General features: G+C 40.7%; 1 protein-coding gene across 2 annotated transcripts; it reads left to right on the top strand.

The window, feature by feature from the left end:
* The first annotated feature begins 3,881 nt into the window (after positions 1 to 3,881).
* On the top strand, positions 3,882 to 21,746 carry SERINC1 (serine incorporator 1). Of its 2 annotated transcripts, none has more exons than XM_063389901.1 (10): positions 3,882 to 4,041; positions 9,616 to 9,777; positions 11,247 to 11,440; positions 14,994 to 15,073; positions 15,261 to 15,398; positions 16,587 to 16,756; positions 16,856 to 16,946; positions 18,224 to 18,365; positions 18,473 to 18,703; positions 20,185 to 21,746. In XM_063389901.1, the coding sequence occupies exons 1-10, from the start codon at positions 4,003 to 4,005 to the stop codon at positions 20,321 to 20,323; spliced, it is 1,386 nt and encodes a 461-aa protein (XP_063245971.1). In that variant the 5' UTR covers positions 3,882 to 4,002; the 3' UTR covers positions 20,324 to 21,746. The 2 variants fall into 2 exon arrangements, with proteins under 2 accessions (XP_063245971.1, XP_063245972.1); XM_063389902.1 differs by lacking the exon at positions 3,882 to 4,041 and adding an exon at positions 5,757 to 5,859.
* The last annotated feature ends 575 nt before the right edge of the window (positions 21,747 to 22,321 follow it).

Below are 22,321 nucleotides of genomic sequence, written 5' to 3'. Positions count from 1 at the left end.
AAAATAAGGGTAATAAATCATTCCTTGATGAATTCTACTTGTTTCTTTAGACCTATGCCCAGGATAAGTGATACGAACACAAAGCCTCTCATGGCTGGACCAGTAGTGAAGATGGGAACAGAGTGAAAGTTGTCAGTATTGGGTTTTAAAGGCATCCATCACACCCTGTTACAATGCTAGCAGCAGTCTCAAAATGACAATTATTTAGAAACATACTATGCTATACAAATTGAAGGGGGGTGATTTTTATTACAAATATTTATATAATATTTACAAATATTACAAATATTACAAATATTACAAATATTTCTGTCTTTTCCAATTAAGAATGTACCATTATGTAGTGATGTGAAACTGTCTTGTTAATTTACCTTTGGAGAGCATTTATTCCCAGCACACAATAACAGTAACAGACTAGAAATTAGTTTTCCTCTCTCATTTGCAATGACTGTCATGGGGCTTAATAGGAATGTTAATAACAATCTTGACCCAATCTGCATCTAATCTTCTGCTGCCATAAATGGAGTGACAACAATTTGCACAATCTGATGATATTTTGTTCTTTGCTTCATGACAGTAGCTGTATAAAACAGTTTCAGATTATCTACTCTTTTGTAAAGGATTAAATCCACACATATTTACAAAAGAAAAAAGAAAGAATGTTGTTACTCAGAATGTTGTTGTTCAATTTCTATTCGGTAATGTATTCTTCAGGATGATAAAACATCATTTTAGAAGCACACATGATAATACTTTACTATTTAAATCCATTGCATTTTTGATTTTGATCTACATAAACAGGTATTGCTAGAAGAAAAAATAACAAAACCACAAACTTGTAAAATGGAGATAAAGAGGAACATTTATTCTATACTCCTATCCAGTTGAATCTAATAGATTTATATCTAGGTCAGTTCTTGAATAATATGGCCTCTGAATTCCATTTAATTTCTGATATCTCTATTACAAGTCCTTGCACAGTCCATCAGAAAAAAGAATTTTATTCTTTTGTGTTCCACTTCTCTCTCACAATAGAGATCGAAACCTGGATATTATAATCTGTTGTCACAGCCATTATTTCAATATTACATTTCATTTAGAGGATCAAGAGGGGGGAAAAAAAGGTGGGCTTTTGTATATTTAATTTAAAAATGACATAAAGTAAGTGAAATGTAGAATCGTACTGTGTACACAGATTCATTCCAGAAAATACACCCCTGTAGAGTATTTTTTTGTTAACATTGTTGAGATAAAAACCACATTTTCACATTGCCTTTTTCCATTCGAACGCTGCCAGGTAGAGATTTCAATTCTTTAAGTTGCACTGCCCTCTAGGGGAAAGGTTCTTTAGCTGTAGTTCATGTCCATGCCGCGAGAACAAAAGCCGTCCTGGCTTTTCTCCTTCAGTTTTGAAGGTTGAACACTTTGCTTCCTCCAAATGTTAGGCTGATGCTTGGTACGAGGTCGGCATGAGCCTGGCCTCAGTACAGCCATGTTTTATCTGCATTTTTATTCCCTTACATGTTCCATTTGTGTGTGATGCCTTGCCAAAAGCATAAGCCTATTTAGTAGTGAACCTTGTCCTGTCTAGCTCACCCTTCCTCTCAGTGGTCTGGGGACACAGACTCGAGAGACCAAATGGTTACCAGGGCTTTTCTGCTGGAGGTCAAAGCTTCTGTAGCCATGTTTGGGATCCTCCACAAGGCAGCTCCGGGCTCTCTGCAGATCTGGTGGTCACTTAAGGAGCTGATCACAGTTGCTTGTGCAGACTATGAAAACGACAGGTGGTCTCTAGCTTGGAAAAATTATTGTTTTCCAATAAAGAGCTGACAAAAGGGCAGGTTTTAGTAAGAAGCTCCCTAATAGAAACAAGAAAAGAAAGTTATTTTTGCTATTTGAGTCCTGTTATTTTCTAAAAAGAAATAATCAGAGAGCTAGTCAAATAATGGATAACTATGATTATCATATTCATTATCATTCATTATTATATTTGTACAAACTCAAAAGGGTCACAGGGAAGCAAGATATGACACTGGAGAAGCCATCTGGGACATATCTCCGGGTATGATGAATTCCACTCCCCTCCAAATGAAGTGAAACTGGTATTTCACAATACAATTTAATGCTGTCAGGCAACTGTATGGCTTGAAAATAGAATAAGATTCCAGAAGAGAAATTCCTATAGCAGATCTTTTCTCTTTTACAATTTCTTAGAAAAGATGTGTAGTGAAGGAGGAGGTGGACTTGGTTCAGTGAAGCGTACATAATGCTTCAGTATCTTTCCACAGTAGATGCTCCAAATAAGATAGCAGAAATAATGACTGAATCAGAGAACAATGATGGGATTTACTATTTGGAAAAAAACCAGATCAGGTTGGTATGGAGTGAAATAGGCTGCCGTGGCTATCTGAAATTCTGGTAAGGAAAAAGAGCACACTGTGAAAACTGAAGCGGAAAAAAAAAATCAGTAGCTAATGAAAACTCATCTTCGAAGAAGATTAAGGGTTTCACAAAGGAGAGGCGATGGAGATTATGCATTCATAACATGAAGCAAGCAGCAATGTTAGCTGTAAGTTGATGCTGCACATCCAGAACCTTCTGGCTACTGTGGTGGTGTTATGTGGAAGATGAACACAGCACACTTCACTGGCTCAATTAGTGCACAAACAAAAGTGAACATTAGGAATTACTGTTGTGGATCTACTGGACTAACTAAGGGCACTCAAAAATTTTCTCAATGTCCACTAATTCTGTGTACTTACCTTTCAAACAAATAGCTATAACCATTTTATTAATTATTCCCACTTTTTCTTACTAGACACTTGCAGCCATAAACCTTTAGCCTGCAAAAATTCCTTCTTAGCCTCTTCTTTTCATGTTTGATTTTGAAAATAGGGGTGCCTTTAAAATCAATTACAAAGGATAGATTTAGAAACATCCACAGATAAAGCCAGTCTGAGCCCATTGCAGTAGTGAAATGACTGCATGTTAGTAAGAAGGGAAAATTGTAAGACGTAAAAATGCTCTCAACTTGTAAAACTATGTATACTGCTAAGTATTTTTTTTAAAAATCCAATTTCTTTATGTTTCATTCTTAAATGTCTAGTTTTGGATCATAAGAAATTTTACAAATGAAAGGGGTTTATTTTTCAGCTGAGATGGTATCCTTGGTATTATGATACCCTTATTAAATATTTTTAATAACTATATGTATGAGTATATATTATAATGTCTATATTATTAAATGTACTACCTAAATTCTCTGCTCCTTGGTTGATTGTTCTTTTAAGATTTTTAGGTGCTACTTTTTCTTTTAAGTTTCTTGTTGGTTTGGTTTTTTGTGGGCCTTTTTCCTTTTTTGGGGCTGGGTTTATCTACTACGATTAGTTAGGAATTTCCATGTGAGATACATAACCCCAGCTAACATCTATGCACGCAGAGGGGGAAGGTCTGCGCCTGGCCGGGGTCCTGGTGATCTGTGAGTGTGACTTTTGGTATTATAATGGACATAGTTCAGCTATAGGACACATTGACATCAAATATTTTGCCAAGTTAATAACTGTTACCCACAGACGTGCATTAACACCTTGATTTAGTAAATCCTTAAAGACCGTTAGTTCCCAGATGTCCTTGACTATCTGTTTTATTGACATACAACATTTTGATTTACTGCATCCAACCCACAGCACCTTGATTTGCTACACGCACAGCTGACAACCAAGAAGCTTTAATTTAGCTCCTGGGCGTCCCTGAGTGACGGAGCAGGCTGCTGCCTGCTGCCCTGGCCAGGTCTCCCTCCCTGCTGGCCAGGTCTGAGCTGCCCTCACAGCCCGTCCTCCCTCCCTACAGCCCGGGCACACCGCCCATGGCGGCCGCGCCAGGCCGGAAGTGACGTGCCGTGCCGTCAGAGCGGCCGGAAGCGCCGCTGGGCGCAGTAAACAACGGCGTCGGGAGCCGCGGCCGCCGCTTCCATCTTGGAGGAGCCCGAGCCCAGCGGGGACCATGGGCAGCGTCCTGGGCCTCTGCTCCATGGCGAGCTGGGTAAGGTGGACGCGGGCGGCGCGGGTCCCTCCCTGCCCTTCCCTGCCCGCCGCAGGCTCGGAGCCGGCGGCCGGTGCTTCCCCTCCTCCTTCCCTCCGCACCCGGGCCTCGCCCTCGCCTCCCCGCGCCTCTGTCACTGGGGGCGGCGGTGGCGCTGCCTTCCCTCCTCCTCCTGCGGCACGGGGAGCCTGCGGGCCCCAGCCCGGCCCCAGCCCGGCCCCAGCCGGGCTCGGCCGCGGTCCCCGCCCTGTCCCCGGCGCGCTGGAGGGCGCGGGCCTCGCCGTGCTCTCCCTGTCTCGGGCTGCTCCCGGAGTCCCAAGGATCCGTCGGAGCCCTTTCGCCGGCGCTGTGGGGAGCTTTGTCCTTAACCCGGGCCTGTCGAGCTGCTGGGCGCTGCCTAATCTTCGTTCCTGTGCGGGAGGTGTTACGGTGTCCGCTGAAATCACCTCTCCCCGAGTCTGTAAAGAGTCTGATCAAATGCTTTGAACCCCACCTTAAGGGAAAATCGAAATCGCCCGTTTCCTCGATACTAATATTTGTATTTAATTCCTCTTTTTTTACGGCTTTGTCTTGAGCAGCTCCGCCCTTTGTAGCATCTTTGTCTCGCCGAGCCATCCTTCCCTCGCAGCACGGTAATCCGTGGTGATGTGTCACCGCCGTGCTGTGGGAGCGCCGTCAGGTGATTTTTGGTCATGGGAAACAGTAGATCGAGATGGCATTTAAACTGCTGGCACTGTGCAGGAAAGCAAAGAAGTTTGTAAAGTCTTCAACTGAGGCATTGCTTTTTTATCCATAAATGATGCGTCTTTACAAGTCTAGTCCCTGCCTATATTGGCACAATCAAGTGGTTTGAATTTTTCCATGTTTGCTGTAAGAATGTCAGTGGAATTGTGAAAATCTGAATTTTTCATACCAAATATTGTACCATACATGAAGTAAATTAAATCACCTATTATTAAAACATTCATACACACACTTCTAGTGGTATTAAAAAACCTCGTATTTATCCAAGCCTCTGTTTTTGTGATATCTGAATGTATAGATTTTGGCTTCTCTAATACAGTGAACTTTAATTAAGGGAGATGATCCCTAATCCCTTAATCTCATGCACAAATTATATGAAATTATTATAGAATTTAAAAATCTGCATAAGTTAACTTCCAGGCTGATACGCCTATAAATAATCAAGCAGAACACTGATCATATCCTTTTAACTAATTACTGTCAAGGTTGATTTCCCTCTCATTAACATTTTAAATACTACTTAATGGTTTAGCCAGTTAGGCTTTAATTACTAACTGTATATAGTTAACATCATTATTTTTAATTATTGTTAAATACTTCATGACTTTGTGACTGTAGGCTTTAATTCAAATACTTGATTTAATATATACTGCATTTTCAAGTTCATAAACAGCCTTTCTGACAATTAGTTGGTGTTTGTAGAGAGTATGAGAAACCCCTGTCTACTCGCTCTTGATTGTTTCCCTACAGTGAAGTTCAGCTAATGGCCTGTTAGATAAAATGATTTGCATAAGATCGTAATCTTAATTAAAGCAGATTTACTGTGAATAGTTAACCCCTGTCCCTTCCCTTAAAGTGCTCAAACGAATCAGGGTGGGTAGTTTTTGTTGGTACTGTTTTTCACTTTCCCCTGATAGCTTTAAAGCGTTCATTTTCTTTCCACATTTAGAACCACAGCTAATCAGCACTTAAAGCCCGTAGAGCCGTTCTTAGTAGGAGGAATCTGTCCGTGCTGGTCTCTAAGGATATGGCAGTGCAGACTCTGTGACTCTGAGAAGGAAGCTCCCAGTGAGGGTGAGGAGCAGCTGAACCGGGCACCAGTGGAGCTGGTGTGGGCTGTGCCGTGGCCAGCAAAGCTCCTCTGCCTGCGAGGACGCTGCTGTCAGTGTTGCTCCTCCGCAGGGCCATGCGTTGTGCTGTGCAGAGCCGCTCTGCTTGAGGCCCCCATGCTGTGCTTGTGTCTGCTGGGCTTGTGTGGTGTGTTGTGCTGTGTGTTATACACACAGCTCTGCCCTCCCCTGTGCTGATCAGGCAGGGCTTCAGGTTAGCATTTTAAGAGGAAGGGGAGCCTGTTGGAAATGGGGGTGAGGCCAAAGCTGTAAGAGCAGAACCATCTCACCAAAAGTCTTCTGCTCCTGACAGCCTCAATTGATAAGGCAGCGCCCATTTTCCCTCTGCTGTGTCTTGCCTCTTTTGTTCTCTTGTCTGAAACAGCTAAGCTGCTGTTTTACTCCTTTAATAGTCTCTGTCAAGGCAAAGATCTTGATTAATTCAGTGTCTTTAAGCTTAAGAGTAGGGATGATGTACATAAACCCTGACTAGGCCCATGAGGGTCTTAGTGTTTTTGCAAATAGTTAATTCAATATCTAATCATTTAGTCATTACTCCAGTAGGAAGATTATGTTTGATATTAAAAACTTGTTCTGTGTGCATCGAGGACAGTAACATTTGACCTTCCATGATTTTGTAGGGTTTTCTGCCTCCTCTCTCCTCCTATATGCATTTTGTTACATGTTCCTCATGCAATTTCCACTGCCCTGGGGAATGAAGTGACTAGTTTAGCAGGCATGAATTAACTTGTCTGCCCAGCTGGTTGCTCCCAGAATAGGTGTGTAGGTTGTCTTGTCTTATTTTGCCTTAGTAAACATCATTGAGCTGCTTATTTTTCTTAAAAATATAAAGGGATATCTGTTGGCAGGTAAGTAAAAAAGTTTCTGGAAGGCAGTAGATTTCTTTCAGTTGTGTCTGAGTAACTTTTGTCTAAGGCTCCTTATGGAAGTAAGTGAAAAAGTAATTGTAGAGTAGCTTTTTGTCTGCATCTGTGACTGAGCTGAGTCTCACCTGGGGAATTAAGCTTTAATGTCCGTGGTAGTATCTTGCTGTTTGCACTACTGAAATTTTTGTGGGAGGTATGCTTTAAATTTATGTAGAAGGTAGCACAAACATTGTCTCCTCTGCTGGTAAGCTGAATTCCACGGGGTGAATGTTCTTGGGTTTCTGTTCTTTTTGAAGTCTGTAACAAGTAGTTTTGCTGATAGTATAATACTATTTTGTTGGAATGGTATGTATTTTATTCTCTTTTGCCAGAGAAAGAGAGAATTGGACTGTAAGGTGATTCTTTATGTAAGTAACCAGCTTGTATAAATGGTCTCATGTATCAATAGGTGTCTCTTGTTCAGAGATGTACGTGCACGAGCTGTTTAGGGGCAAAACATTTTAAAAGCTGGTGTTGGAGCTCAGACACTCCAGTGAGGTGTATGGCCTCTCCTGAGACACATTGTTTCCTAGTGAGGTGGAGACAGACATCTTCATTGCAGCTACTGCACATCTCTCCTGTCTGTAGAAGCATTCCTGCTTCTGCTTCCCCTGAGGCAAGGAGCAAGTTGCTTGAATTATTTAGGTATTCAACAAACCATGTAACACTGGGATTCCTTACAGAAGTGAATTTTTGTAACAGGTGCTCGTGTCCCCACGTTTTCTGCAGCAGATGAGCACAGTCATATAGCCTGTTCTGCCAAATTTAACCTTTTATTCAACAGTATGTTTAGAAATATTAATGCAGACAGAATGAGTTCAAGAAAGTAATTTTTTGAACAGAGAACAGATACTTTTCACTGGAAAAGTTATTTGTATGTGTAGGAAATAGTGTAAGACAGTAGTACTATAAAATTTGGATGCATTCGGAGACAATATTTGCCATCCATTTCCTGTTTACGAAGCATAGATGCCCCTAGTAGTAGTTGCTTGCAGTCGTAGAGCAGTCTCAGAGGTCCACCTGCTCCATCTTCTGGGAAAAAGATGGCCTGAGTGGGATGATCTGGTGCCCTGTCCAGATGCATCCTGAAAACCTCCAGTGATGGAGACTACCATATCCTTGGGAAGTTTTTGCAGGGCCTGGTTGCTCTCAGTCTAAATAATTTCTTTAATATATTGAGATGAAACCTCCTATAATCAACACTTTCATATTATTTGTGCTATAACAATACTGACTGGAGAAGATGAAAAGGGGCAATATAATAACTTTCACATCCCAAAATACTTACATGAGAATTTGCCTAGTTTCACTAGTGTAGCAAGACAAATGTAATGGTGAGGTTTGCTAATTCAAAGATGATTCTGTAGTGTAGTGGAGTGAAATTTCTTGACTCCTTGGGAAGGAACACACGTGCCAAAAAGAGTACAGGGAAGTTGCTTAAAGATGAAGTTTGTGGGTCCAGTGTGTGAGTCTGGTTGAAACTCAGAATGATAAGAATGGTAAGAATGATAATTGGCTGTTTCTGTAGGGCTTCTCAGGGGGCTGCCAGGAGTATTGTGGGCAATCTGCTTTTCCTGGCAACCCCTGGGGCTTCTCCAGTAGCAGTGGACTGCTGGCGTTTTTGGTTGTCATATGACTAAACTGCTGAGAACTCTTTCTGACACATGCCATACTGGGTCATACTGGGTGATTGGCATGTCCTGGTCATGTGGCCTTGTAACTACTCCTGTCATTACGTGACTGAGTGTCTCTCATGCAGTGAACAGCAGTGAATTTGTCCCATGGTGTTGTCATCCCTGTGTGCTGGGGGAGAAGCTGGGTTTTAACCCTGTTCTGTATCTTTCTGTGTCAAAGGTAACATGGTTTGTTGGAGCTCAGAGAAGGGCAGTGATCACACATTTTGATTGTACCTTTCCTGCTTTGGCTAATGTTTGTTTGCGGGACTTCGCCTTTTACTTCCCAAATTGTCACTCAGCAAGTGGCAGAGAATTGTTCCCTGCTTCCCAACCCTTTCCTGATGGAATAACTCCCTTTTTTCCTTCCCACAATATTCTGTGTGAGAATTAAATATAGGTAAATGTTGTCCTGTTTGTTTTTTTTCTTTTCTCTTGTAGTATTCCAACTGTACAGCATTCCCATCCACTTTTAATGTTGATATTTGGTATCAATAACACATGTACTGTATATTGGCTCTTAGTATTTTTAACTTTTACATTGCATAAGTTAATTTTGCAGACTAACAGAATTACATGATCTGTGAGTAGCTGCTAATATTAAATAGTTTACAACCTAAGATTTGGGCTCTGTCACTTTTTTTTTTGTGTGTTTTGGAAATATTTATGGCCCCAGTGAGGATTGTATCCCACCTGTGCCAGGTGCTGAGAGTGTACCTACATGGCAGTTGTGCTCCTATCTTTTTTCTGTGGTGTGTTTAATTTCTGCAGCTGTGGAAGGGAGGATGTAGTTGCTAACAAAAGCAGTCCTTGCCTGTCATTTAGCTGAAATGAAATAAAATTCAAGAGGACAAATGAGCCTGAATCCAGTCTTTATTTCTCCTCAATGGCTCAATGATTACTTCTGGCATAGCACTAATTTCACTGTGCAGCGGTGCATCAGGAAGCACTGTTGTTTGGTGGCTCTGTAACGTGTTGCAGTGACTTAGTCTGTACCAGTGTGGGATGTACAGGATGAGTCATTTTCCATGATAATATCTGATGATCTGCACGGCCTGATTAAATATTGAAATCTAGTAATCCATAGCTTTTTAAATAATTCATGTTCTGTCTTTCTGTCAGATCCCGTGCTTGTGTGGAAGTGCCCCGTGCCTGCTTTGCCGATGCTGCCCCAGTGGAAACAACTCCACCATAACTCGGCTGATCTATGCCTTCTTTTTACTTCTTGGCGTGAGCGTTGCCTGTGTGATGCTAATACCAGGCATGGAAGAGCAGCTGAAGAAGGTCAGGTTATTTATTGCTAACATTTTTGGTGGAATAAATGTCACAGATAATAGTAATTGGCATCTTGAAAAGCATGGATTTTATTTGGAAATATGTCATTTTGCTACCAGCTGTGCTTCACAGTCACCATTAATTTGTAAGTCAAATAAAGAAGTTGGGGGAAGATCCTTCTATAGATGAAAAGCACTATTTTGAGGTAAAGCCTCCTCTTTAAATGCTCAGAGCAGAAAAACATAAAATTTTGCATCAAAAAAATTATGCATGTGTAGTTTCAAATTAGGTATTATTGAGATGTTTGTATTTATGGTACTTAATTGATTTTTATTGTGGTTGCCATTAAAAAACCCCACACTCTAAGATGTCCTCGAGTTTGGTCATGCTGTACTAGTTAAAATTCTATTCTGGAGTCTGCAGTGTGTAACAAAAATATTTTTCACTAACCAGAGTAGTGTGTTTTCCACCTAGGGAATTGGGAAGTGTTATAGGATCTTACGGTTTATTAGCTGTACAAAGATATGATATAAAATTGGAGAGTGGTAATGTGAGTTATGGTGAAGCTTACAGGTTCACTGAACTGGGGTTGCACATACCTCAGTTCTGTTTTGCAGTCTTCAGTTTTTTTCAGTAGATAGTAGCTTTGGTTATGCACGATTTAATTTTCCTCCCCAAATGATTCATCTGTAAATGTGTATTGTAAGTTGGTATAGTTACCACATTAGAGTTTCAATGAGAGCCATGTTAGTCACCTAGGAAAGAAAATTACATCCTTCTGGAGTATGATTTGACTTCTGGAAGGTGTTGCGCATGTCCTGGTAGTGACTGGAGAGAGTGTTCTCAGCTGTTTCATATGGAAGTTACAGATCCACCTAATTAATGGTGATGGTCTATTTTTGGAAAAGGCTGTGTCTGTTTTAAAGAGGTGTAAGCAGGCTGCCATCTCCTAGCCATGTCATAAGCCTGATAGTAACTGTCAAGTAAATTTATCAGTTCCCAGATATTTGATTAGCTCTTGATTCAGATCAACAAGAGAAAATTGCATTTCTTTGAGAAGTTCTGAATTTGCTAATAACACAAAAAAACCTGTTAATAAGGGCCCTGTCTCATTCCTGGAAACATTCAAGGTTGGGTGTGATGGGGCCTTGGGCAACTTAATGTAGTTGAAGATGTCCTTGCCCATGGCAGAGGGGTTAGTCTAGATGAGCTTCAAAGGTCTCCTCCAACCCAAACTATTCTATGGAAATATTTATTTTATTTTATTCTGTCTGTGGAGGTTTTTTTTCCTTGTGTGTGTTTGGTATTCTAGTTGGACTGTAGCTAATGATGCAGTCCTTCAATACCATATTTTCTAACAGTGTTAATAGTTACATAATGTTACAGTATTAATGGATTGTGTATTGGAAATTTATTAATATACATCTACAGGTGGGAGGTCTTTTAAAGATGACTGACGTGTCTTGTATTTATCACAGATTCCTGGATTTTGTGATGGAGGGTTGGGAACAAGTATTCCTGGTGTGCAGGGCCACGTGAACTGTGATGTCCTGGTTGGCTACAAGGCTGTGTACCGTGTGTGCTTTGGCATGGCCATGTTCTTCCTTCTCTTCTCCTTGCTGATGATCAAAGTGAAGAGCAGCAACGACCCCAGAGCAGCAGTGCACAATGGGTAAGATGCAGAAATGAGTGCTGAGATGAGTTAATGATTAATTTTTGTTTCGTTCCAGAGAGATTTTTTCAGGAAATAAAAAGATTTAAGAGCCTCATCTGTTCTCTGAGAATTATGTTCCTCTTAACTTAGAAATTTGTAAGAACTTCTTTTCTGACCAGTTTTCTTTTTAAAGGTTATAGCAATTACACATATATATCTACATAGATGTATAAAATATATCTTTTCTCCTTCTGGTATCTTTTCAGTTGGCCCTCTGCAAAAAGAAATGAGTTATGTATGTAGTTTCTGAGCTTTCCAGTAGATTTTCTCTTGTATTTAATTTTAGTTAGGATTATCAGATGGAAGAATATAGTGGAATTTTAGCTTGTGTGTTGACACAAGTGGTGGTTTTCATCCAGGTTCTGCCTATGTGTAATGTAGCTCCTTCAACCAAGGAGATGTAAATACTTGTAAGAGGGCATGATTCTAAAAAGCCTAAAACCATTTATGGTGCCTAATCTTGGTGGTTACCATGGTTGCTTAGACTACTGCTTTTTCAAGGTGACTGCATTTAACAGAAGTTATGAACAGCTGAGCAATAAAATTTTATTTTATATTCAGTATAGTAGGATTAAACATATCTAGCATAAAATGAGAAAAAGCTTCAAATTATTTCTGTAGGGGAAAATAAAATAATTAAGGCTGAGCAGAATATTGCTTTGTTTACTTTTGGGTTTGTCTTGGTTTGGAAAGACAGGTATCTGCCAGGGAAAGCTGGAGCTTCACTTGGAATGGAGAATGTGAAATTCTCCAAATTCTCCCCTCCCTCCAAATTATTATAATTTTGCGATTAGTGTCTTTCAGGCAACAATTTGGGAATAGGAATAACAGTTCTTTACCAGGAATATTTTAAAAAAATACAAATGTAGTAGTACACTGTAAAACAAACAAAATTCTAGAAACCCTGACAGTGAAAATATGACCTGACACCCTGTTGGTCAGGATGTTGGAAGCAGTCCAAATCAGTCCTCCTAGAGTGAAAGGTGTGGTTCTGTTGAGGTAGAGATGATCCTGTAGAAAGGGTCCATTGATGATGAGATGGGTCCAGTCTTCCTCTGGAATCCAGTGGAAAACAGGCTGCCCTGGTGTTTCTGATTCTCAGTTTTTATCTAGGTAGGAATGGTTGGCTCCTCCCCTTGGGTAGAGCATCCCACAGTGGGATGATGTAATTGTATCAGTCATGCAGTGAGCCTTAATGGCCCTTTAACAGAAGATATCCCCCAGAGGGAGGACAGGTTGTGGAGTAGATAAGGAACACTGCTCCACCTGGATTTAACAGCTGGCACATTAGCAGAAGGTACCCACCCCCTCCCCCCTGGAGTTACAAGGAATGGGTTATACAAGAGACAAAGAAAACATCTCCCCAGCTGGTTTCAACAGATGGAAAATAGAATACACATTTTTGCATACATATTGCAACCCAAGACAGGGTTTATTTTAGTCTAAATAGAAAGAGAGTACATCATTAAGATATGTCAACAAAAGTAGCTCCGTTCAGCCTTTCCCTCCACCCTGCTTTGTTCAGGAGAACGTGCTTGTTGCAAGCAAGAAGAAGGTGGTAGCTCTGTTGTTTTTTGTTTTTTGGTTTTGGTTTTTTTTTTTCAGGAAAAGGCACATGATGATTTTACATGATATGGGATGTTTTTTAGCTAAAATTGTTCTTAAGTGTTTGGGATCTTCTTGATAACTGTATTTGGAGTTGTGTTCTCCAGTACAAATTTAGGTACTGTTTATGCAACCCATAGCAGTTTGCTCTTCTTAGGCAATCTAATATCAGCACTAGGATAAAAGGAAAAAATGTTATTTAACTGTTGCTGGTAAAATATTTAATCACATTACTTTCATCACTTCTGTAATAACTCATTGCTTTATGAAAAGCTTTAATGGGTTTTGATTTTTGAAACTGTATGTTCAGTAATACTTTGAGATGTAATATTTTTGTCAGTGATTTGAAATATTCAGAATACCAAGTTTTTGCATATATGTGTACTGACTTTTTCATGCTTGCATGCAGGTTAAACCCAGTAATATGATCTAGTGCCAATGTTCACCTCTGCTTTTTTAATGGCAGAGTGGTTTCTTGCCTCAGGTTTATGATAACAATAGAAAAAAACAATTATCATGTATCTGTGAGATAGTTGCTGGCCTGTACAGAATGCACAGCAGCTTTAGGTGCTATTTCAGATGATTTGTTTTCTTGGGTTAGAGCTTTAAGATCCCTTAAAGTCTAGACTTAGCGATTAAGTATATACAAACTTAAAGCCATTCTTATTTCTATAATTGAGAATGACATTGATCTAAAAAAAAGAAAAAGTGGATTCTAAAACTAGTTTGGTGGGGATTGTATTGCACTGTAAATATTACAACTTAATTTGACTTTCAAAGTGGATTTAGTCAATTTTCTATATCCCAGAGAATTAGTCCATTTTGTTCTGTATTCTACACTTCTGTCATCTCACATAGTTCCTCTCCACACAACTGGCACTTGTTCTTCTGGTCTCCATCACTTGATTGTAACAGCCAGCAAGAGTGATTAAACTTGTTAAAAGTGTGGGAAAAAACAGGAAAGGACAGAAAACTTGAAAAATTGACAAGTGCTTGACATTGTGGGGATGTGGTACATATCTTAGTGCAATGGTATTCAGTTCAGTTTTGAAGTGCATGTAGATGGCATCATGCCTGTTTTTGGAGCTGCCTTTCACTGGGACCAGAAAAAATAGTCTTTGCCTTCTTACAGTTTTGTTGGCATAACAGTTTGAAGTTCCCTATGCAGGGTATATTTATACAGATAGTATTGGGGGTGAGTTTGATCTGTCTTTGGTGAAGGATACTCCCTTGTGTGCTTTCTGGAAACATCTGACCTGTTTTGATGGTCTGTGAATGCATATCTTTTACTGGAAGAAAAAATCCATTGACACTGCACTGAAACAGGGACTTAGAACTTGATTGTGTCTTTTCTGTGCAGGATAAATAATTTGCTTTTGTTTTTGTGATAAATCCTCATCAGCTGTAGGCCTAAAGAATCTGAAGCTGGGTGGGAAGAATCCAGACTTTTGTATGTCTCTCTCATGTAGTAAGTGAACCAAGACTGGTAGAGAGCTCCAGCGTAATATTTTATGTCATTGTAGGCACCAATCAGATCTTTGATATTAAAAGCAGGATGGGATTTTTTAACCCGTTTTTCTGATATGCAGACAATTCAATAATCTTGCTGCTCTGTTTTAAAATGTTCTAAGGAAGAAAAAAGCAGCTCACAATTGACCTAATTTGTAATTCATGAGTAAGAAGATATTTCTGGGAAACGTGTCATACTCTGTGTCAGTCTAGTACAATTTAAGCATAATTTTTTGGAGAACAGAAGTCTTGGGTAGATAAAATTTTTATCCTGCTTCAAATGAGGCAAGTTAAGAATGAGCAAATAAAAAAAAAAAAACAGCTCTTAAAGATGTGTATTTTATGTGTGAATTAGACCAGACTTAACAGTTGGTTTATTTTTTTTATTTCCCTATAGATTCTGGTTCTTTAAGTTTGCGACGGCACTTGCAATTAGTGTGGGAGCTTTCTTCATACCAGAGGGACCCTTTACAACTGGTGAGGGAATATAATCTTCCTCTGTATCATGGTGCAATCATATTTAATTTTTAAGAAAGTAAGTGCATGCTATGTCATACAGTTTTAATTGTAGCTGTGTAACTAAAGTGCTTCCTGTGTTCAGGGACTAAGATGAGAGGTAAATCACCCATGGTTCTTAACTGGTTTTGTTTTACTTTTCTCCTAGTGTGGTTTTATGTAGGCATGGCTGGAGCATTCTGCTTTATTCTTATTCAGCTGGTCTTGCTTATTGACTTTGCCCATTCCTGGAATGAATCTTGGGTTGAAAAAATGGAAGAAGGAAATTCAAGATGCTGGTATGCAGGTAAGGAGGGATGGTACCATAATCAAATTTTAAATTTCATTTAATGTACCTTGTGTTAAATAAGTTACTCACTGAACAGTTCATTTTACCAGTGCAGAAAGGGCTGCTTCATACATAAGTATCACTGTCTCAGATGTGTGGTTCAGCTCCATTGATGTCCTTCTGTTTTCACATTAAATAAGGGGAAGCAGGGAGAGATGCAGCAGCCTCTGAGTAATAAGATCTCTTTCCTGGGAGCAGGGCATGAGTTTCACAGAATCACAGAGTGGGTGAGGTTGGAAGGGACCAGAGCTCATCTGATCCAGCCTCCCTGCTCAAGCAGGGTCATCCTGGAGCACGGGGCACAGGATTGTGTTCAGATCTTAAATTCCAGTGAGGGAGACTTTACAACCTCTGGTCAATCTATTCCAGAGTGCAGTCATACACAGAGTAAAAAAGTTCTTCCTCGTGTTCAGGTGGAGTTTTCTGTGTATCATGATATCAGAGAAATGGTAACTTGGCTGTTTTTGTTTGTTTTTTTTTTTTCCTGGCCACAGGTTTTGCCATCCCTTTAGTGCTGATTAAAAACAAAGTAACCTGTTAGTGCTTCATGTTGAGTAGAATCATCTCAAACATCAGTTGTTTTTTACAGCTGCAGTCAGTCATTCTTTGAAAGTATATAGTGAGTGAAAGGCCAGGGTAGTGAAGGAGAGTAAAAGTCATCTCACTGGAGAAATGATATTTTAATAAAGTGTTTCAGATGTGATCATTCAGGTATTTCAAAAGACAGCATGGCCTGTCTTCATTCAGTGTCCACTTCTCTGTTTAGTAGTAGTTACTCTCTCTATTTAGTAGTTTTAACTAAGGTGTAATTTAGAAATGAGATTGTTGTAGTCTCTGTTGGAGAAGGATTTCTTCAGTTTCTTTTTTAAGCTGTTACCCAAAGTGTGTGCAGTACAACTGTGTTCCTTCATCCTCTTTGCTCTTCATGGTTGCTGTTAGAGCACTGGAGAATCAAGCATGGCTTCAGGATTCCCATGTAATGTTTCTTGTTAATACTTCAGAGTCTATTTGTGAACTTCTTTTAAGTTTCAGTGCCCAGAACTCTTGTTGTATATTGTATCCCACACTTGATAATCATGCAGTATTATTCCAATCTTAGTAGTCTTTGTTATTAACCAGTTTAACTATGGTTTTGTTTCTTCACAGCTCTGCTCTCAGCTACAGCTGTCAACTATCTACTGTCTCTAGTAGCCATTGTCTTGTTTTATGTTTATTACACTCATCCAGAAGGTTGTTCTGAAAACAAGACATTCATCAGTGTTAATATGCTCCTGTGCATTGGTGCTTCTGTAATGTCAATTCTGCCAAGGATTCAGGTACAATTTTAATTCTGTTGTCTCGTGTGTTATCACAATATAATCATGCCTGCAACTTTCGATTGTCTAACTTCCCTGCTTTGTGGCTCCTTTGTGTAGGAATCTCAGCCAAGATCTGGTCTGCTGCAGTCTTCGGTGATCACAATTTACACAATGTATTTGACTTGGTCAGCTATGACCAATGAGCCAGGTAAGTGTAGTAGCAATGCAGAGCTTTTTGGGTAGCAGGTTCAGCAGTAAATGTACTTCCACATTCTAATGCAGGGCAGCATTAGAACAGGGTAATAGAATGTGCTGCCAGGAGCCTGCTCTCCTGAGGGGTAGGAGGGGATGGGCAGCAGTGAGGGAGGGCAGGGTCTGTGTGGCTGGTCCAGGCAAGCTCCCTTGATGGGGAGAGGGAAGCAGAGTGACACTTCTTCCAGGGTGTGCTCGCCTTTTCCTCTCACTGAAGCCACTCTCCCAGCAACGATGTGGGAGGTATAAAATAGCAACCTGGCCTTGCCCACACATGGCTGAGCTCCACCCCCTCTGCAACCAGCATACTAAGATAATGTCTTTTCCCTCTGCTTATGTGACAGGTAAGAATTTTTGCTCTTTACTGGCAGAACTGCAGCATTGCAAAGCTTAGATTTTGCAGATCACCGCAGCTCCTCTGAGGAGTCTAGGAATTTCATCTCTCTGCCAGGTTTCATGTTTCTTAGGTGACCAAGATGCTACTGCTATTAAATTATATTTTTCCAAAGTGAGGATATATAACAAGTGTTAATAAATGTTGTGAATGTTTATTGTATCTGGAAACAGTTGAATATCTCTAAAACTAAAAAAATAAGTGCAGAAATCCTGGTGATTAAAATAAATCACCAAATATTGATTTTGGTGGTTTTAATTTGGTTTCTGACCCTATTATCTTAGTATTATCTTAGTTATGGACAGTCTTCTGTGCTTCTGTGTGAATAATGAGTCATCTAATTCAGGCAGATTATAGGAAAATAAGATTGTCTACTGCTTTCAGCTGTTTCAAGTGTTACCTGTGGATACTGTGGGTTGGGAACCACTCATAATAAAAAACTGACTTACTGGCATTGTTTTCCAATTCTGGGATGACTTGGATATTCCATCTATAGAATGTTTGTCAAACTTCTTTTCTAGCAGTAGAAGTTCTGAAGTTTATTATGCAGAAATTTTTGCATGTAATTATGTGGGATGGAATAGCAAAACAGTTGATGCATATCATACATAAGTTCAGAATCCTTTCATCTGCTCAAAGAGACAGATTTTTATGCCATATATACTGTCATTTCTCAATCTAGAGAGATTCAATAGGCTAAAATTAGATTCAGATTTTACTTCAAGACTGTCACAGTCACGAAGTTCCTTTCTATTTCTGTGCACTCAGCATGGAAATGTGCTATTAAATATTTGTCCTGCTCTTGTTTTATGTAAGTTCTAATGCAATTTCCCTCACAGACAGGCGCTGTAACCCCAGTCTGCTGAGCATCATTGGTTACAACAGCACCACCATTCCAACCCAAGGTCAGGTAGTGCAGTGGTGGGACGCACAAGGAATTGTAGGACTGGTTTTGTTTTTGCTGTGTGTTCTCTATTCAAGGTAAGATTCCTTTAAAAAAATACATTAATTTGTATCACTTCCTAGTGTTAGATACTAAATGGTATTTATTTGTGTAACTGTACCATGTCCTTTCCTGTCAAATCCAGCATCCGGACATCCAACAACAGCCAGGTTAACAAGCTGATGCTGACCAGTGATGAATCAACACTGATAGAGGATGGAATGCCCAGGAGTGATGGCTCCCTTGATGATGGAGACGATGTTCACCGAGCGATAGATAATGAGAGGGATGGAGTTACTTACAGTTACTCCTTCTTCCACTTCATGCTTTTCCTGGCGTCACTGTATATCATGATGACACTTACCAACTGGTACAGGTATTTACCTTTGATTAGATGCTGTGCTGATAATGAGCATGCACGATGCAGTCTCTTGCTGGACGAGGAGGCACAAGTTGCACGTAGGTCTTGAGTGGGCCTTCTCACGGGAAGCTCCTGTTCGAGTTACATTTAGGGAGCTGTATTTGAAAACTGTAGCCAGCCTTGTTCACCAGTGCCTGTCATATTTTCTAGGATGATTCTTGTCATTCACTGAACTGCTGAAATAAATCTGCTGAAGTGAACAGGACAAAGTCTTAAATTATTTAACAATTAAAAATTAGTAAACAGTAGGCTCAAAGCTGGTACAGAGAGCTAGAAAAAGGACATGTTATATCAACAGGTCAAGGGGGAGGTTTTTCTTCTCATCTGCTCAGCACTAGGGACTCCTCCAGTTCTGGGGCTTCCCCAGTATGAGAGAGACGGGGACATACTGGAGAGAGTCCAGCAAAGGGCCGTGAAGATGATAAAGGGACTGGAGCATCTGTAGTGTGAGAAAGCTGGGGCTGTTCAGCTTGGAGAAGAGAAGGTCCAAGGGGTGTCTCACCAATGTATATAAACACCTGAAGCAGCTGTGCAAAGAGCCAGGACTTCACAGTGGTGCCCAGTGACATGGCCAGAGGTAATGGGCACAAACTGAGACACAGGCGATTCCCCCTGAACGTCAGGAAACACTTTTCCATTGCTAGGATGACTGAGCACTGGCACAGGTTGCCTGGGGAAATTGTGGCGTTTCCATTCTTGGAGGTACTCCAGAGCCATCTGGGGCAGCTGGATTTAGGTGTCCCCATTGGAACAGTGGAGCTGGACTAGAGAACCTTCAGCAGTCTCTTCCAACCACAGCCATTCTGTGACAGGGCTTGGTGCAAGGAAATTGTTGTCTACTCCTTGAAAAAAATCCTCACAGTAAAAATAGTCCTCCTGTGTGCGAACTGTTGCTAACAGCTTGATCAGATATTCTTCAGAAGTAAGAAATAAAAATTAAGGTCTCTAGTTACTTGGCAGAGAACAATTTCTGTCAAAAAAAACAACACTAGAAGGTACTTCCTTCAGAAATAACTCTTAATATATAGCCCCGCTGTGGATTTGATTTGTGGCCCCACTTGGGTCAATATGACATCAAGATGATTAATTTCTCTAGGTGGTGTCCTTTGGCAAGGCAAAACACATTTTTTGTATCTCTAAGTGCTACCCATTTACTGCCTTTCTGCAGATTTGTTAGATTCCTTGTAATTATTTCTGCTTCTTGGCAGCTTCTCATACTGAGTGTTTTTTGTGCTGCTGTTGTCTTTGCACCTCCTGTGACACCAGCTTACAAGTGCTGTTCTTGTACAGACTGGTGTGAACTGCCTGAAAGAAGGGTCCTTTGAGGTGTGAATTGAAAATTATCTCCTGTGAAAACAGTGTGAAGGGTGCCTTAGAACACAAGTACCTGTATCGAACAAAAATGGCAAATGATCCTTTTTTTTTCCTTTTCACAGTCCCGATTCTTCTTATGAGACAATGACCAGCAAGTGGCCGTCGGTGTGGGTGAAGATCTCTTCCAGCTGGATTGGCATCGTGCTGTACGTGTGGACTCTGGTGGCGCCGCTGGTTCTCACCAACCGCGACTTCGACTGAGCTGTGCTGCCCTGGAGGGAGGCTGTTAGCGCCTGAAACAAACAGTATTCCAATGGGTAACAGCGCGTGTAAATATGTGTGTGTGTGTGTGTGTGTGTGCTGTCCAGGTAGTATTCTCTGCTTTATCCTGCATGAGTACCTTCAATTATGTCGTGTCATTTCATTAAATGACTTCTTCTAGCTGAGCTCAGTGGTAATTGCTGTAACAATGGTTTTTGTAGGATTACTCCTAGTTTGAGTGCTTTGGGAGCACGAGATATAAGATCAAGACCTTTTGGGAAGTATGGTTTTTTCCCCTCAAATGCATTAAATGGTTTTAGGAAAAAAAGTGCAAGTGTTAATTAGGGTAACTGAACAGTGTTAGGTCAGGCTTTGCAAATAGAGGAGGGGCTGCCTTTGATGATCCCTGTTGCCTTGATTCCAAAGTAAGCCTTGAGTGAGTGTTGTTAGACTCAAAGTGGAGCACGTTGGGGTTCACTGCACATCTTGCAGCACTTAGGCACTAGGAGCCTGACCTTTCCCATGCCGAGGGCAGCAGTACCTTCAGCGCAGATGTGAGAGGGGAAACTTGCACCTGGAGCTGCAGATGAGCCAGTCCAGCATGTCCCATTGCACACAGGAGGACAGGCACCCCTGGGGAGAAATATCCTGGTATCAGATGCTCAGAAGCATGTTTTTGAGGCACCTGTTTACAATGTGCATCTACATATTACTGGTTTTTTAAGTAGTTTAAATGGCATAGCTGTGCTGTAATTTATTGCTGTTTTGTGTGCCACTTTCTTCTTGGCTAAGCTACAATCATGGAGTTTGCAAGGAGCCGAGTGGTGAAAGCTGTGTAAGCCCTTTGGAAGAACTGAGTATTGTGATTGGAAAAAAAAGTGGAGAAAAAGGAGCACTGAAATTACAATAACTAAAGGAGGAGGTTTGCATTTACTGAGGCTTCAATTGAAGGGTTTAAATATTTGGGGCTCTGAATCTTGAAATCCTCTACTGTATTAGGTATTTTGCTTGTTGTCCATTGCCAGAGATGAACTTGAGCCTAGAAAGTCTCAATCTAGGCATAGTTCCTGTGCCCTTACAAAATCTTAAAATGCTTTTGTGCTTGATGCTTTGTAACTGAAGTACATAAGCTGCATAATTTCTCTGTTACTTGCTACAACTTGAGCCTAGAGCAGCCTGACTGGGAGTGACCTGGAGCCTGCAGCAGATGTCATGCTCATCTCTTTCCATAGTGTTTGTAACTGTGACTTCCTGTTGCTATTCTCTAAGCTTTTATTTTAATTCTGCACCTGAACACTGACATTTACTACTAAAGTGTGACATGTCAAGTCAAACTTGAGACAGTAATGGAAAGATTAGTAAAGGCTTGTAATAATTTGGAATATGTTGTTACCTTATTAATAAATAAATTTGGATGAAGATGTCCAGTGACTCTTGCTGTCTCATGCTGCTGCCAGATGTGGCTATTGCAAGGATTTGTGTAACCTTCTCCTCCCCTCTTCTGGGGCTGCTTTGTCGCACTGTCAGGTTCTGAGAAGAGCTGACAGGGCTGCAGAGCACACCTGTGAGTGCCTGCCTCTTTCAGGAAGTCTCATGTAACCCCCTGGCTGAAGTCCTCTGACTGTTCTGTGCCCTTGGCAGCCACATCCCAGCAAACACAAACATGCCTTGCACCGCATTCCTGCTTCATCAACTGCTGCCACTTCACTGGATTGCCCCTGTTCAAATTTGGGGAAAACACCTGAACACCACTTCTACACCAGCAGTTCATGAGTCCTGTAACAAACAACAAGTTGCTGAATTCAGAAGATGCACAGACTGCTCTAAGAATTCAGCTCCTTGTACAAGTGGCCAGATTACTCCTTTGGAAAAAAATTCTGGATCCACTGCCAGGGTTGGGGAATGTGGTTTTTGTGCTGCATGTATGAAATTACTGAAACCCAGTTTCTCTCTTTGCTGAGCCTTCATGCTTTGGAGGGTCTCAGACCTTATTATCAG

This window comes from Prinia subflava, chromosome 2 (assembly GCF_021018805.1).
Source record: "Prinia subflava isolate CZ2003 ecotype Zambia chromosome 2, Cam_Psub_1.2, whole genome shotgun sequence".
NCBI lineage: Eukaryota > Metazoa > Chordata > Aves > Passeriformes > Cisticolidae > Prinia > Prinia subflava.
The sequence above is the reverse complement of the archived record's forward strand: the minus strand, read 5'-3'. Positions and strand labels throughout refer to the sequence as shown.

Bases quoted from the DNA above. Each gene is read 5' to 3' on its own strand.
- SERINC1 (XM_063389901.1), top strand. From the start codon at position 4,003: ATGGGCAGCGTCCTGGGCCTCTGCTCCATGGCGAGCTGG. The intron at 9,778-11,246 runs GTCAGGTTATTT...TATTTATCACAG, and splicing joins TGGAAGAGCAGCTGAAGAAG to ATTCCTGGATTTTGTGATGG. The intron at 16,947-18,223 runs GTAAGTGTAGTA...TTTCCCTCACAG, and splicing joins AGCTATGACCAATGAGCCAG to ACAGGCGCTGTAACCCCAGT.